This window comes from Nerophis ophidion, linkage group LG23 (genome assembly GCF_033978795.1).
Source record: "Nerophis ophidion isolate RoL-2023_Sa linkage group LG23, RoL_Noph_v1.0, whole genome shotgun sequence".
NCBI lineage: Eukaryota > Metazoa > Chordata > Actinopteri > Syngnathiformes > Syngnathidae > Nerophis > Nerophis ophidion.
Window position 1 is genome coordinate 34,666,079 of NC_084633.1, and position 17,283 is coordinate 34,683,361.

The 17,283-nt window shown below is 39.3% G+C and overlaps 1 protein-coding gene across 3 annotated transcripts in view; it reads left to right on the top strand.

The window, feature by feature from the left end:
- Nucleotides 1–5,174, top strand: part of LOC133541141 (uncharacterized) — a 39,724-nt gene extending 34,550 nt beyond the window's left edge. For 2 of the 3 annotated variants that reach the window (XM_061884249.1, XM_061884250.1), the window contains exons 10-13: nt 792–972; nt 1,045–1,183; nt 4,912–4,981; nt 5,129–5,174. In XM_061884249.1, the coding sequence (XP_061740233.1) occupies nt 792–972; nt 1,045–1,183; nt 4,912–4,981; nt 5,129–5,148 (410 nt within the window). In that variant the 3' untranslated portion in view covers nt 5,149–5,174. Of the gene's footprint in view, nt 1–791; nt 973–1,044; nt 1,184–4,900; nt 4,982–5,128 lie in introns of all 3 variants that reach the window. The other variant, XR_009803800.1, reaches the window with a different exon arrangement.
- Nucleotides 5,175–17,283: the final 12,109 nt, after the last annotated feature.

The following is a 17,283-nucleotide window of genomic DNA, read 5'->3' on the forward strand; positions in this document are numbered from 1 at the left end:
TCGCCCATTTTTTTTTGTTGAAAAGTAGAGCCTCACTTGACTGTAAACAATGCGGATGCAAACAAATAATTATAGATATGTCACGCCTGTAAGTTCTGTTTTGGTTTTGGTCATGCTATGTTTAGTTTTTGGACATTCAGTCACGTTTTGCACTTCCTGGTTTTGTTTGTTTCCATGCCAACTCCTTAGTTTTCACCTGCCACGTCCCTGTTCTCCGCCTCACACCTGTTTTCACTAATGATCATAGCTATTTAAGTCCCTCTTTTTCTTGTCTTCGTTCTGGGATCTTCACACTCGTACGCACGCTACCCATGCTGCACCTTCTTCACGCCCTCGTTTGTCTGCTTCATGCCTTGCCACGCTGTTCATTTTGATCCACGTAAGTTTTGTGTTTATGCCACAGTGCACTCTTTTGTTTCATGTCTTTAGTCTTGCCATCGTGCTGTTTAAGTTTATAGTTAAATTGTATTTCATGCCATTGAGCAAGTGTTTTTGTTTTCCCTGTTTTGTATATATTCTATAATAAACAACTATGTACTCACGTCCATGCCTCGCTCGTGTTGATCCTCATCTGCATCGAAGAAACAATCCATGTCCAAGCCAAGTTGTGACAAGATACACATACAATGTCTCCATTATTAGAAAGTATCCAGTAACAAACGTGTCCGCGTCGTTCCATTTACCGCGTCACAAGCCTAATCCAATGAATTGTTGCTACCACACCAACTACTTGGAGTTCCAAGTGGCCAAGAGATGTTTGATGTCTCAAGGACTTTATGACTTCCTCTTAGACGAGTCCTTTGGGAGCTACCACCCTGAGGCCCGCCTGCCGCTCAGCTCCCTGCAAGGAAGGCGGGTCTACCTGGAGGTGGGACTGCTGGAGCCCCAGGATCCTGGTCTGCAGCTGCTGGTTCACTCCTGCCTGGCCTACACCCGAGGTGCATCCACCCAGCCCGCGCTGGTCTATGACGGGTATGTGGTGGAGGAGTCGGGCCCGGTCCCACTTTTCGAGAAAGGATTAAATTTGTCTTCCTTTTTATCAAGCTGTCCCGGCCGCGGTGATTCTCAGCTGCTTCCTTCCCCACACGGCAACCCTCGCCACACCCGGAGGATCTCGGTCTCTCACTTCCTGCACACTTCTTCTCTCAACTACGGCAACCTGTCTCACTTGGAGGACCCTGAGGTACCTTCACCATGTTCACTTTTATACCTGCACTTTTCATACAGTAGTCCATCTACTTCCTGTGTCACATTCATACATGCACTTATTATACAAACCCCGTTTCCATATGAGGTGCGAAATTGTTATATGTAAATATAAACGGAATACAATAATTTGCAAATCCTTTTCAACCCAATTTCAATTGAATGCACTACAAAAACAACATATTTGATGTTCAAACTCATAAACTTTATTTATTTTTTTACAAATAATAATTAACTTAGAATTTCATAGCTGCAACACGTGCCAAAGTAGTTGGGAAAGGGCATGTTCACCACTGTGTTACATCACCTTTTCTTTTAACAACACTCAATAAACGTTTGGGAACTGAGGAAACTAAATGTTGAAGCTTTGAAAGTGGAATTCTTTCCCTTTCTTGTTTTATGTAGAGCTTCAGTCGTTCAACAGTCCGGGGTCTCCGCTGTCGTATTTTACGCTTCATAATGTGCCACACATTTTCCATGGGAGACAGGTCTGGACTGCAGGCGGGCCAGGAAAGTACCCGCAATACTTTTTTACAAAGCCACGCTGTTGTAACACGTGCTGAATGTGGCTTGGCATTGTCTTGCTGAAATAAGCAGGGGCGTCCATGAAAAAGACGGCGCCTAGATGGCAGCATATGTTGCTCCAAAACCTGTATGTACCTTTCAGCATTAATGGTGCCTTCACAGATGTGAAAGTTACCCATGCCTTGGGCACTAATGCACCCCATACCATCACACATGCTGGCTTTTGAACTTTGCGTCGATAACAGTCTGGATGGTTCGCTTCCCCTTTGGTGCGGATGACACAATGTCGAATATTTCCAAAAACAATTTGAAATGTGGACTCGTCAGACCACAGAACACTTTTCTACTTTGCATCAGTCCATCTTAGATGATCTCGGGCCCAGAGAAGCTGCCAGTGTTTCTGGATGTTGTTGATAAATGGCTTTCGCTTTGCATAGTAGAGCTTTAACTTGGACTAATAGATGTAGTGACCAACTGTATTTAGTGACAGTGGTTTTCTGAAGTGTTCCTGAGCACATATGGTGATATCCTTTTAGAGATTGATGTTTTTTTGATACAGTGTTGTCTGAGGGATCGAAGGTCACGGTCACTCAATGTTGGTTTCCGGCCATGCCGCTTACGTGGAGTGATTTCTCCAGATTCTCCGAACCTTTTGATGATATTATGGAGCGTAGATGTTGAAATCCCTAAATTTCTTGCAATTGCACTTTGAGAAACGTTGTTCTTAAACTGTTTGACTATTTGCTCACGCAGTTGTGGACAAAGGGGTGTACCTCGCCCCATCCTTTCTTGTGAAAGACTGAGCATTTTTTGGGAAGCTGTTTTTATACCCAATCATGGCACCCACCTGTTCCCAATTAGCCTGCACACCTGTGGGATGTTCCAAATAAGTGTTTGATGAGCATTCAGCTTTATCAGTATTTATTGCCACCTTTCCCAACTACTTTGTCACGTGTTGCAGCCATGAAATTCTAGGTTAATTGTTATTTGTAAAAAAAAATCAAGTTTATGAGTTTGAACATCAAATATGTTGTCTTTGTAGCATATTCAACTGAATATGGGTTGAAAATGATTTGCAAATCATTGTATTCTGTTTATATTTACATCTAACACATTTTTCCAACTCATATGGAAAAGGGGTTTGTAGTTCATCCACTTCCTGTGTTACAATTAATACATGAACTTATACAGTAGTCCATCTACTTCCTGTGTCACAATTAAACATGCACTTCCTGTCACATTTATACATGCACTCGTTATAGTCCGTCCTTGGAGCTACTTCCTGTGTCACATTTAAACTTGCACTTATTATAGTCCGTCATTAGAGCCACTTCCTGTGTCACATTTATACATGCACCATCTACTTCCTGTAAACATGCACTTACTATAGTCCATTCTTAGATCTACGTCCTGTGTCACATTCATACATGCACTTATTATAGTCGATCCTTATCTCTACTTCCTGTGTCACATTTATACATGCACTTATTATTCAGTAGTCCCTCTACTTCCTGTGTCACATTTATACATGCAATTATTAAAGTCCATCTACTGGGGCGGCATACCTCGGTTGGTAGAGTGGCCGTGTCGGCAACTTGAGGGTTGCAGGTTCGATTCCCGCTTGTGCCATCCTAGTTACTGCCGTTGTGTCATTGGGCAAGACACTTTACCCACCTGCCCCCAGTGCCACCCACACTGGTTTAAATGTAACTTAGATATTGGGTGTCACTATGTAAAGCGCTTTGAGTCACTACAGAAAAGCGCTATATAAATATAATTCACTTCACTTCCTGTGTCACAATTAAACATGCACTTCCTGTCACATTTATACATGCACTCGTTATAGTCCGTCCTTGGAGCTACTTCCTGTGTCACATTTAAACTTGCACTTATTATAGTCCGTCATTAGAGCCACTTCCTGTGTCACATTTATACATGCACCATCTACTTCCTGTAAACATGCACTTACTATAGTCCATTCTTAGATCTACGTCCTGTGTCACATTCATACATGCACTTATTATAGTCGATCCTTATCTGTACTTCCTGTGTCACATTTATACATGCACCATCTACTTCCTGTAAACATGCACTTACTATAGTCCATTCTTAGATCTACATCCTGTGTCACATTCATACATGCACTCATTATAGTCGATCCTTATCTCTACTTCCTGTGTCACATTTATACATGCACTTATTATTCAGTAATCCCTCTACTTCCTGTGTCACATTTATACATGCAATTATTAAAGTCCATCTACTGGGGCGGCATACCTCGGTTGGTAGAGTGGCCGTGTCAGCAACTTGAGGGTTGCAGGTTCGATTCCCGCTTGTGCCATCCTAGTTACTGCCGTTGTGTCATTGGGCAAGACACTTTACCCACCTGCCCCCAGTGCCACCCACACTGGTTTAAATGTAACTTAGATATTGGGTGTCACTATGTAAAGCGCTTTGAGTCACTACAGAAAAGCGCTATATAAATAAAATTCACTTCACTTCCTGTGTCACAATTAAACATGCACTTCCTGTCACATTTATACATGCACTCGTTATAGTCCGTCCTTGGAGCTACTTCCTGTGTCACATTTAAACTTGCACTTATTATAGTCCGTCATTAGAGCCACTTCCTGTGTCACATTTATACATGCACCATCTACTTCCTGTAAACATGCACTTACTATAGTCCATTCTTAGATCTACGTCCTGTGTCACATTCATACATGCACTTATTATAGTCGATCCTTATCTCTACTTCCTGTGTCACATTTATACATGCACTTATTATTCAGTAGTCCCTCTACTTCCTCTGTCACATTTATACATGCAATTATTAAAGTCCATCTACTGGGGCGGCATACCTCGGTTGGTAGAGTGGCCGTGTCGGCAACTTGAGGGTTGCAGGTTCGATTCCCGCTTGTGCCATCCTAGTCACTGCCGTTGTGTCATTGGGCAAGACACTTTACCCACCTGCCCCCAGTGCCACCCACACTGGTTTAAATGTAACTTAGATATTGGGTGTCACTATGTAAAGCGCTTTGAGTCACTACAGAAAAGCGCTATATAAATATAATTCACTTCACTTCACTTGTCACATTTATCATGCACTTAATATAGTCCATCCTTATCCCTACTTCCTGTGTTGCATTTAAACATGCACTTACCCTAGTCCGTCCTTAGATCTACTTCCTGTGTGTGACACAAGTGTGCTCTACCACAGAAGGCGACTGCGTTGTTGGCTGCATCAACAGTGAGTTTTCATATTTTTTTACAAGATATATATTAGTAGTAGTATTTTTTATTTTTTGTTGTTACATATTTCAATTTAATGTGAAAGCCCCAATAATCCAGCCCACAAATTAAAAAGCATGATGGTGTTTTCTCTTCATCCTCACAGGTCCCCATAATGATGTATGAACATGAAAATAAAAAGACTAAATACACACCTGCCATCTTTTTATGCTGCTTTTGGGCACGGACAAAATACATAACTCATTCGTTACTTGAGCAATTTAAAATATTTTTCCTTTTTGGTTGGAGGGGGGCAAAAATGGAATTTTATTGTCAAAATGTCAAACTGAATTTTTTCAAGTTTTACGTTGGTACCTTTTATTTGCTTAAAACTTGTAACAGTTTAATCTAAAGTCAAATCAGGATTTATTTATTTCATTGGGTTTTTAGTCACAATTGACAGGAATAGTCAAATACAAGTAACAAAAAAAACAATAAATATCTTAAAATGTATTTTTTTTTAAATCCTATACATTTTTGTCATGAATTCACAGGAATGCTCAAAAATTAAATAAATGTTCTTCCAATATGTAACAAATAAATTAATAACTTGATTTAAAATGTAAATAAATTGATTTAAAAAAAACAAAACAAAAAAAAACACAAGCATTGTAGTCAAACAATTCACGGGAAATAAATCAAATGCTCTTCTCTCCTCCAACAAGTAAAAAAAAAATAGAAAAAAAACTTGATTTAAAATAAATAAAAAAATATACAGATTTTTCTGTGTGGAGTTTGCATGTTCTCCCCGTGAATGCGTGGGTTCCCTCCGGGTACTCCGGCTTCCTCCCACTTCCAAAGACATGCACCTGGGGATAGGCCCCTCCCACCTCCAAAGACATGCACCTGGGGATAGGTTGATTGGCAACACTAAATTGGCCCTAGTGTGTGAATGTGAGTGTGAATGTTGTCTGTCTATCTGTGTTGGCCCTGTGATGCCCCGCCTTCCGCCCGATTGTAGCTGAGATAGGCGCCAGCGACCCCAAAAGGGAATAAGCGGTAGAAAATGGATGGATGGACATATTAAAAAAAAATTAATACATTTTAGTCATGAACAATTGACAGGAATGCTCAAAAATATATCAAATGTTATTCCAACAAGTAACAACAAAATAAATAAAACATTTTAAATAAATATCTTGGAAAAAGAGATAAAACAAGTCATAATTAATAATAAAAAATTTTTTTTAAGAAAAATGCATTAAAAAATCACAAATTAGAAAGGAAGAAAAAAGGAAAAAATAATTTACAAATAAAAATAGATTAAAATGTATTTTAAAAAATATATTTAAATACATGTTAGTCGTTAACAATCCACTGGAATGTTTGAAAATAAATCAAATGCTCTTCCAAAAAGTAACAAGAAAGAAAAAAAAAAAACATGTTTTAAATAAAAAAAAAAAAAAATTTTAATCATAATGAATTAGAGAGGGGAAAAAAAAAGACATCAAATAAAACCACGGACAGTTGCGTTCCTGAATGGCCCCAGAGAGACAACAAGCGAACAAAAGGCTCATCAACAACCCACATTTCAAGTGTGTCTCCATGAGGGTTATTTTGGAGACTAGTCTCTCTTACATACACTATATTGCCAAAAGTAATCGGCCAAGGCACCTGCCATCCCATTCCTAACCAATAGGGTTCAATATGACGTGGGTCCACCTTTTGCAGCTATTACAGCTTCAACTTTTCTGTAAGGCTGTCCACAAGGTTGCGGAGTGTGTTTATAGGAATTTTACCACCATTCTTCCAAAAGCGCATTGGTGAGGTCGAGAAGGCCTGGCTCTGTCTCCGTTCTAATTCATCCCAAAAGGCGTTCTATCAGGTTCAGGTCAGGACTCTGTGCAGGCCAGTCAAGTTCACCCACACCAGACTGTCATTCATGTATTTATGGACTTTGCTTAGTGCACTGCTGCGCAGTCATGTTGGAAGAGGAAGGGGCCCGCTCCAAACTGTTCCCACAAGGTTGGTAGCATGGAATTGTCCAAAATGTTTTGGTATCCTGGAGCATTCAAATTTCCTTTCACTGGAACTAAGGGGGCCAAGCCCAACTCCTGGAAAAACAACCCCACACCATAGATAAATAGGTCTTTATTGAAATTTCACAAGTACAACAAAACTTTGTTTTCAGCACAAACCCGTTCAAGATTAGACAAACAAAGAGTGTGCAGGGTTACAGAACAGGAACGCTGATGGGTCGCCACAAGGCGCCTCGTAAAAGATGGGGAAAGAGGTAAAACGCTGTGGGAGGATGAGTCAAAAAAATACAATCTAGACTGGGCTAAGGGGGCCCAGTCTGGAGTGGGAAAAAACCTCCATAGCAAATCACATATACATACAGTGGGGCAAAAAAGTATTTAGTCAGCCACCGATTGTGCAAGTTCTCCCACTTAAAATGATGACAGAGGTCTGTAATTTTCATCATAGGTACACTTCAACTGTGAGGGACAGAATGTGAAAAAAAATCCAGGAATTCACATTGTAGGAATTTTAAAGAATTTATTTGTAAACTATGGTGGCAAATAAGTATTTGGTCAACCATTCAAAGCTTTCACTGATGGAAGGAGGTTTTGGCTCAAAATCTCACGATACATGGCCCCATTCATTCTTTCCTTAACACGAATCAATCGCCCTGTCCCCTTAGCAAAAAAACAGCCCCAAAGCATGATGTTTCCACCCCCATGCTTCACAGTAGGTGTGGTGTTCTTGGGATGCAACTCAGTATTCTTCTTCCTCCAAACACGATGAGTTGAGTTTATACCAAAAAGTTCTATTTTGGTTTCATCTGACCACATGACGTTCTCCCAATCCTCTGCTGTATCATCCATGTATCCATTTTTGTATAAACTCAACTCGTCGTGTTTGGATGATTTAAAATTCAAAAAAATTATTCTGGCAAATCTAGAAAATCTGTAGCTGCCCTGGGGTAGACTGACGGAAGCGTGGCTGCCAGTCTGCGTCTACGGCCCCTCCGACCCCCACCTATCATTCATTCACCAGTGTGAGCGGCACCGGCGGCAAGGGTGAAGTGTCCTGCCCAAGGACACAACGGCAGCGATTTGGATGTCAATAGGTGGGGAGCGAACCTGCAACCCTCAGGTTTCTGGCACGGCCGCTCTACCCACTACGCCAGGGGTCACCAACCTTTTTGAAAACAAGAGCTACTTCTTGGGTACTGATTAATGCGAAGGGCTACCAGTTTGATACACACTTAAATACATTGCCAGAAATAGCCAATTTGCTCCATTTACCTACAATAAATAAATACCCATTTATATATATATATACATATATATATATATATATATATATATACATATATATATATATATATATATATATATATATATATATATATATATATATATATATATATATATATATATATATATATATATATATATATATATATATATATATATATTTCTGTCTGGCATTCCGTCGTACATTTTTTTCCTTCTACGGAAGGTTTTTTTTGTAGAGAATAAATGAAAAAAACACTTAAACGGTTTAAAAGAGGAGAAACTACAAAAAAAATAAATACAATTTTGAAACATAGTTTATCTTCAATTTCGACTCTTTTAAAATTCAAAATTCAACCAAAAAGAAATGAAGAGAAAAACTAGCGAATTTAAATCTTTTGGAAAAAATTAAAAGAATTTATGCAACATCATTAGTAATTTTTCCTGATTAAGATTAATTTTAGAAATTTTGATGACATGTTTTAAATAGGTTAAAATCCAATCTGCACTTTGTTAGAATATACAACAAATTGGACCAAGCTATATTTCTAACAAAGACAAATCATTTCATCTAGATTTTAAAGAACAAAAATTTTAAAAGAAATTCAAAAGACTTTGATATAAGATTTAAATTTGATTCTACAGATTTTCTAGATTTTTCAGAATAATTTTTTTGAATTTTAATCATAAATTTCACAAATAATCTTTGTCGAAAAAACAGACGCTAAAATGAAGAATTAAATTAGAATGTATTTATTATTCTTTACAATAAAAAAAATACATTTACTTGAACATTGATTTAAATTGTCAGGAAAGAAGAGGAAGGAATTTAAAAGGTAAAAATGTGAATGTGTTTAAAAATCCTAAAATCATTTTTAAGGTTTATTTTTTCCCTAAAATTGTCTTTCTGAAAGTTATAAGAAGCAAAGTAAAAAAATAAATGAATTTTTTTAAACAAGTGAAAACAATATTTTCTTGGATTTTCAAATTCTGTTTAAGTTTTGTCTCTCTTAGAATTAAAAATGTCGAGCAAAGCGAGACCAGCTTGCTAGTAAATAAATATTTTTTTTAAAATAGAGGTAGCTCACTGGTAAGTGCTGCTATTTGAGCTATTTTTAGAAAATGCCAGCGGGCTACTCATCGGATCTTCACGGGCAATGTGGTGCCCGCGGCCACCGCGTTGGTGACCCCTGCACTACGCCATACCGCCCCTACTCAGGACGACTCGGGACCTTCGTATTGTGAGGCAGATCCATTAACCCCTCTACCACCGTGCTGCCTTTTTTGGAGAATCGCTTGTTTAAAACATTTACCACCAACTCCCCAAAAGTACGAGTAATCCATGTGTGGAGGGAGAGTGTGATCAGCGCGCCTGCAGGAGCAAAGGTCACCGCCTCTGTCAACGGTGTTGAGGGCGGAGGACCATTGGATAGGGCACGTACTGACGGCGAGACACAGCTGTGAACTCGAATCAGCTGTGTATTGCCATCAGCACAAGCCCCCGCCCCTATCCGATGATGCTCCGCCCTCAACACAGTCGACAAGAGGCGGAGACCTTTGCTCCTGCAGGCGCGCTGTTCACTGTCACCCTCCACACCATGTATTTGAAATACTTTCAAAGTTCCATGCAACACACCAAAGCAATAATTGGACTAGGTTCCTGTTGGCCCCGCCCACTGCCCTTGATGCTCAGGCCAAAGCTAAATGATTCATTAATTATTTCACAATTTAATGATTTCATAATGTAATCCAAAATTAAATTCCAAGTATTTTTAAATTAGACTTTTTTAGTCACACGAATACATTAAAAAAACATTTGTATTTTATAACAAATACAAACAAGATATTTAAGTAATTATTAAAGATTTAATTCATTTTGTCCTGTTTGGCTGTCACTTCCTGTGTCACATTTATACATGCACTTACTATTGTCTGCCCTTATATCTACTTCCTGTGTCACATTTATACATGCACTTACTATTGTCCGCCCTTATATCTTCTTCCTGTGTCACATTTATACATGCACTTACTATTGTCCGCCCTTAGATCTACTTCCTGTGTCACATTTATACATGCACTTACTATAGTCCGCCCTTATATCTTCTTCCTGTGTCACATTTATAAATGCACTTACTATAGTCCGCCCTTATATCTACTTCCTGTGTCACAATCATACATGCACTTACTAGTCCGCCCTGAGATCCCCTTCCTGTGTCACATTTATACATGCACTTACTATAGTCCGCACTTATATCTACTTCCTGTGTAACATTCATAAATGCACTTACTATAGTCCACCCTTAGATCTACTTCCTGTGTCACATTTATAAATGCACTGACTATAGTCCACCCTTATATCTACTTCCTGTGTCAAAATCATACATGCACTTACTAGTCCGCCTTTACATAGATAGATAGATAGATAGATAGTACTTTATTACATGCACTTATATCTACTTCCTGTGTCACATTTATACATGCACTTACTATAGTCCGCCCTTATATCTACTTCCTGTGTCACATTGATACATGCACTGACTATAGTCCACCCTTAAATCTACTTCCTGTGTCACATTTATACATGCACTTACTATAGTCCGCCCTTATATTTACTTCCTGTGTCACAATAATACACGCACTGACTAGTCTTCCCAAAGATCTACTTCCTGTGTCACATTTATACATGCACTTACTAAAGTCCGCCCTTATATCTACTTCCTGTGTCACAATCATACATGCACTGACTATAGTCCACCCTTATATTTACTTCCTGTGTCACAATCATACATGCACTGACTATAGTCTTCCCAAAGATCTACTCCCTGTGTCACATTTATACATGCACTTACTATAGTCCGCCCTAAGACCTACTTCCTGTGTCACATTTATACAAGCACTGACTATAAGCCGCCCTTAGAGCTATTTCCTGTGTCACATTTATACATGCACTTACTATAGTCCGCCCTAAATTCTACTTCCTGTGTCACATTTATACATGGACTTACTATAGTCCGCCCTTAGATCTACTTCCTGTGTCACATTTATAAATACACTTACTATAGTCTGCCCTTAGATCTACTTCCTGTGTCACAATCATACATGCACTGACTATAGTCTTCCCAAAGTTCTTCTTCCTGTGTCACATTTATACATGCACTTACTATTGTCCGCCCTTATATCTACTTCCTGTGTCACATTTATACATGCACTTACTATAGCCCGCCCTTAGATCTACTTCCTGTGTCACATTTATACATGCACTTACTATAGTCCGCCCTTAGATCTACTTCCTGTGTCACATTTATACATGCACTTACTATAGTCCGCCCTTAGATCTACTTCCTGTGTCACATTTATACATGCACTTACTATAGTCCCCCCTTATATTTACTTCCTGTGTCACATTTATACATGCACTTACTATAGTCCGCCCTTAGATCTACTTCCTGTGTCACATTTATACATGCACTTACTATAGTCCGCCCTTAGATCTACTTCCTGTGTCACATTTATACATGCACTTACTATAGTCCGCCCTTATATTTACTTCCTGTGTCACATTTATACATGGACTTACTATAGTCCGCCCTTAAATCTACTTCCTGTGTCACATTTATAAAAACACTTGCTATAGTCTGCCCTTAGATCTACTTCCTGTGTCACAATCATACATGCACTGACTATAGTCTTCCCAAAGTTCTACTTCCTGTGTCACATTTATACATGCTCTTACTATTGTCCGCCCTTATATCTACTTCCTGTGTCACATTTATACATGCACTTACTATAGCCCGCCCTTAGATCTACTTCCTGTGTCACATTTATACATGCACTTACTATAGTCCGCCCTTAGATCTACTTCCTGTGTCACATTTATACATGCACTTACTATAGTCCGCCCTTAGAACTACTTCCTGTGTCACATTTCTACATGCACTTACTATAGTCCCCCCTTATATTTACTTCCTGTGTCACATTTACACATGCACTTACTATAGTCCGCCCTTAGATCTACTTCCTGTGTCACATTTATACATGCACTTACTATAGTCCGCCCTTAGATCTACTTCCTGTGTCACATTTATACATGCACTTACTATAGTCCGCCCTTATATTTACTTCCTGTGTCACATTTATACATGCACTGACTATATCCTTCCCAAAGATCTACTTCCTGTGTCACATTAATACATGCACTTACTATAGTCCGCCCTTAGGGCTACTTCCTGTGTCACATTTATACATACACTTTCTATAGTCCGCCCTTTTACCTACTTCCTGTGTCACATTTATACATGCACTTATTATAGTCCGCCCTTAGATCTACTTCCTGTGTCACATTAATACATGCACTTACTACAGTCCGCCCTTAGAGCTACTTCCTGTGTCACATTTATACATGCACTTATTATAGTCCGCCCTTAGATCTACTTCCTGTGTCACATTTATACATGCACTTATTATAGTCCGCCCTTATATCTACTTCTTGTGTCACATTTATACAAGCACTTACTATAGTCCGCCCTTAGACCTACTTCCTGTGTCACATTTAAACAAGCACTTACTATAGTCCGCCCTTAGAACTACTTCCTGTGTCACATTGATACATGCACTTACTATAGTCGGCCCTTAGATCTACTTCCTCTGTCACATTTATACATGCACTTATTATTATCCGCCTTAGATATACTTCCTGTGTCACATTTATACATGCACTTACTATAGTCCGCCCTTATATCTACTTCCTGTGTCACATTTATACATGCACTTATTATAGTCCGCCCTTAGATCTACTTCCTGTGTCACATTTATACAAGCACTTACTATAGTCCGCCCTTAGACCTACTTCCTGTGTCACATTTAAACAAGCACTTACTATAGTCCGCCCTTAGAACTACTTCCTGTGTCACATTGATACATGCACTTACTATAGTCCGCCCTTAGAACTACTTCCTGTGTCACATTGATACATGCACTTACTATAGTCGGCCCTTAGATCTACTTCCTGTGTCACATTTATACATGCACTTAGAACTTAGAACTACTTCCTCTGTCACATTTATACATGCACTTATTATTATCCGCCTTAGATATACTTCCTGTGTCACATTTATACATGCACTTACTATAGTCCGCCCTTATATCTACTTCCTGTGTCACATTTATACATGCACTTATTATAGTCCGCCCTTAGATCTACTTCCTGTGTCACATTTATACAAGCACTTACTATAGTCCGCCCTTAGACCTACTTCCTGTGTCACATTTAAACAAGCACTTACTATAGTCCGCCCTTAGAACTACTTCCTGTGTCACATTGATACATGCACTTACTATAGTCCGCCCTTAGAACTACTTCCTGTGTCACATTGATACATGCACTTACTATAGTCGGCCCTTAGATCTACTTCCTGTGTCACATTTATACATGCACTTAGAACTTAGAACTACTTCCTCTGTCACATTTATACATGCACTTATTATTATCCGCCTTAGATATACTTCCTGTGTCACATTTATACATGCACTTACTATAGTCCGCCCTTATATCTACTTCCTGTGTCACATTTATAAATGCACTTACTATAGTCCGCCCTTATATCTACTTCCTGTCTCAAAATCATACATGCACTTACTAGTCCGCCCTGAGATCCCCTTCCTGTGTCACCTTTATACATGCACTTACTATAGTCCGCACTTATATCTACTTCCTGTGTAACATTCATAAATGCACTTACTATAGTCCACCCTTAGATCTACTTCCTGTGTCACATTTATAAATGCACTGACTATAGTCCACCCTTAGTGCTACTTCCTGTGTCACATTTATACATGCACTTACTATAGTCCGCCTTTACATAGATAGATAGTACTTTATTACATGCACTTATATCTACTTCCTGTGTCACATTTATACATGCACTTACTATAGTCCGCCCTTATATCTACTTCCTGTGTCACATTTATACATGCACTTACTATAGTCCGCCCTTATATTTACTTCCTGTGTCACAATAATACACGCACTGACTAGTCTTCCCAAAGATCTACTTCCTGTGTCACATTTGTACATGCACTTACTATAGTCCGCCCTTAGAACTACTTCCTGTGTCACAATCATACATGCACTGACTATAGTCCACCCTTATATTTACTTCCTGTGTCACAATCATACATGCACTGACTATAGTCCGCCCTAAGACCTACTTCCTGTGTCACATTTATACATGCACTGACTATAATCCGCCCTTAGAGCTATTTCCTCCGTCACATTTATACATGCACTTACTATAGTCCGCCCTAAATTCTACTTCCTGTGTCACATTTATACATGGACTTACTATAGTCCGCCCTTAGATCTACTTCCTGTGTCACATTTATAAATACACTTACTATAGTCTGCCCTTAGATCTACTTCCTGTGTCACAATCATACATGCACTGACTATAGTCTTCCCAAAGTTCTACTTCCTGTGTCACATTTATACATGCAGTCACTATTGTCCGCCCTTATATCTACTTGCTGTGTCACAATCATACATGCACTGACTATAGTCTTCCCAAAGTTCTACTTCCTCTGTCACATTTATACATGCACTTATTATTATCCGCCCTGAGATCTCCTTCCTGTGTCACATTTATACATGCACTTACTATAGTCCGCCCTTATATCTACTTCCTGTGACACAATCATACATGCACTGACTATAGTCTTCCCAAAGATCTACTTCCTGTCACATTTATACATGCACTTACCATAGTCCACCCTTAAAACTACTTCCTGTGTCACATTTATACATGCACTTACTATAGTCCGCCCTTATATTTACTTCCTGTGTCACAATAATACACGCACTGACTAGTCTTCCCAAAGATCTACTTCCTGTGTCACATTTATACATGCACTTACTATAGTCCGCCCTTATATCTACTTCCTGTGTCACAATCATACATCCACTGACTATAGTCCACCCTTATATTTACTTCCTGTGTCACAATCATACATGCACTGACTATAGTCTTCCCAAAGATCTACTCCGTGTCACATTTATACATGCACTGACTATAATCCGCCCTTAGAGCTATTTCCTCTGTCACATTTATACATGCACTTACTATAGTCCGCCCTAAATTCTACTTCCTGTGTCACATTTATACATGGACTTACTATAGATCGCCCTTAGATCTACTTCCTGTGTCACATTTATAAATACACTTACTATAGTCTGCCCTTAGATCTACTTCCTGTGTCACAATCATACATGCACTGACTATAGTCTTCCCAAAGATCTACTTCCTGTGTCACATTCATACATGCACTTACTATAGTCCGCCCTGAGATCCCCTTCCTGTGTCACATTTATACATGCACTTACTATAGTCCGCCCTTATATCTACTTCCTGTGACACAATCATACATGCACTGACTATAGTCTTCCCAAAGATCTACTTCCTGTCACATTTATACATGCACTTACCATAGTCCACCCTTAAAACTACTTCCTGTGTCACATTTATACATGCACTTACTATAGTCCGCCCTTATATCTACTTCCTGTGTCACAATAATACACGCACTGACTAGTCTTCCCAAAGATCTACTTCCTGTTTCACATTTATACATGCACTTACTATAGTCCGCCCTTATATCTACTTCCTGTGTCACATTTATACATGCACTGACTATAGTCCACCCTTATATTTACTTCCTGTGTCACAATCATACATGCACTGACTATAGTCTTCCCAAAGATCTACTCCCTGTGTCACATTTATACATGCACTGACTATAGTCCGCCCTAAGATCTACTTCCTGTGTCACATTTATACATGCACTGACTATAGTCTGCCCTTAGAGCTATTTCCTGTTTCACATTTATACATGCACTTACTATAGTCCGCCCTTAAATCTACGTCCTGTGTCACATTTATACATGCACTTACTCATCTCCAAAATAGGAGATGAGGAAATTCCTAGAGGAATTGGGTGTGAATTGTCACGTTTGGAACACATTTTGGACGCGCGTGTTGTCACCCCCAGGTGCAGCAGGACCAGACAGGCAGGATAGCAGGTAAGAGCTGATTTTAATATACAAAATGATAAAAGAAAACTTGTACAAAACAGAAAAGAAATGGCGTGCCTACGCACGGGAAGCTAATGCTAAAATTAGCTGAGAGTCCAAACACTCCGAAAAGCGCGTGCCGAGCGCCCGAAAGCTAAGACAAGACTTAGCAAGCAAACAAGTGAAGTGAATTATATTTATATAGCGCTTTTTCTCAAGTGACTCAAAGCGCTTTACATAGTGAAACCCAATATCTAAGTTACATTCAAACCAGTGTGGGTGGCACTGGAAGCAGGTGGGTAAAGTGTCTTGCTCAAGGACACAACGGCAGTGACTAGGTTGGCAGAAGCAGGAATCGAACCTACAACCCTCAAGTTGCTGGCACGGCCGCTCTACCAATCGTGCTAAACCGCCCCAGCAAGGACTAGATCAACCAAAACGTGCGTGTCGCATATAGCAAGTGACGAATCAAAACCGAACAAAGGGAAGAGGAAGGTTTAAATACAGAAACAATAATCATAAACAGGTGTGCGTCAAAAAGCCAGTGCAGGTGGAACAAATGAGGTAACCATGGTGACAGAATAAACCAGGAAGTGCACCCACAAACTCAAAAATCCAAACAACAAACGATCCTTAGATCCTTAGATCTACTTCCTGTGTCACATTTAAACATGCACTTAAACATGCCGACAGAACGTAGCATGAATGTAAGAATAGTTTCAATGTTGGAATAGGTTGAAAAATGTGGGAAATGTGCTCTTGTCCCATTTATTTCAATGGGAACTTCCTGGAAATTTTGGGAAAAGCGGGATTAAAAAAAAAAAAAAGAGTAGGAGCACGGATATTCTGATGCAGTTGAAATGGTTGGTGTTGGAATTGTTTAAATCGGTCCAGAAATGTCGATGTAGTACACTTTTTTTAATTGAGAAATGGTATTGTGGAATTCCTGGAATTTTA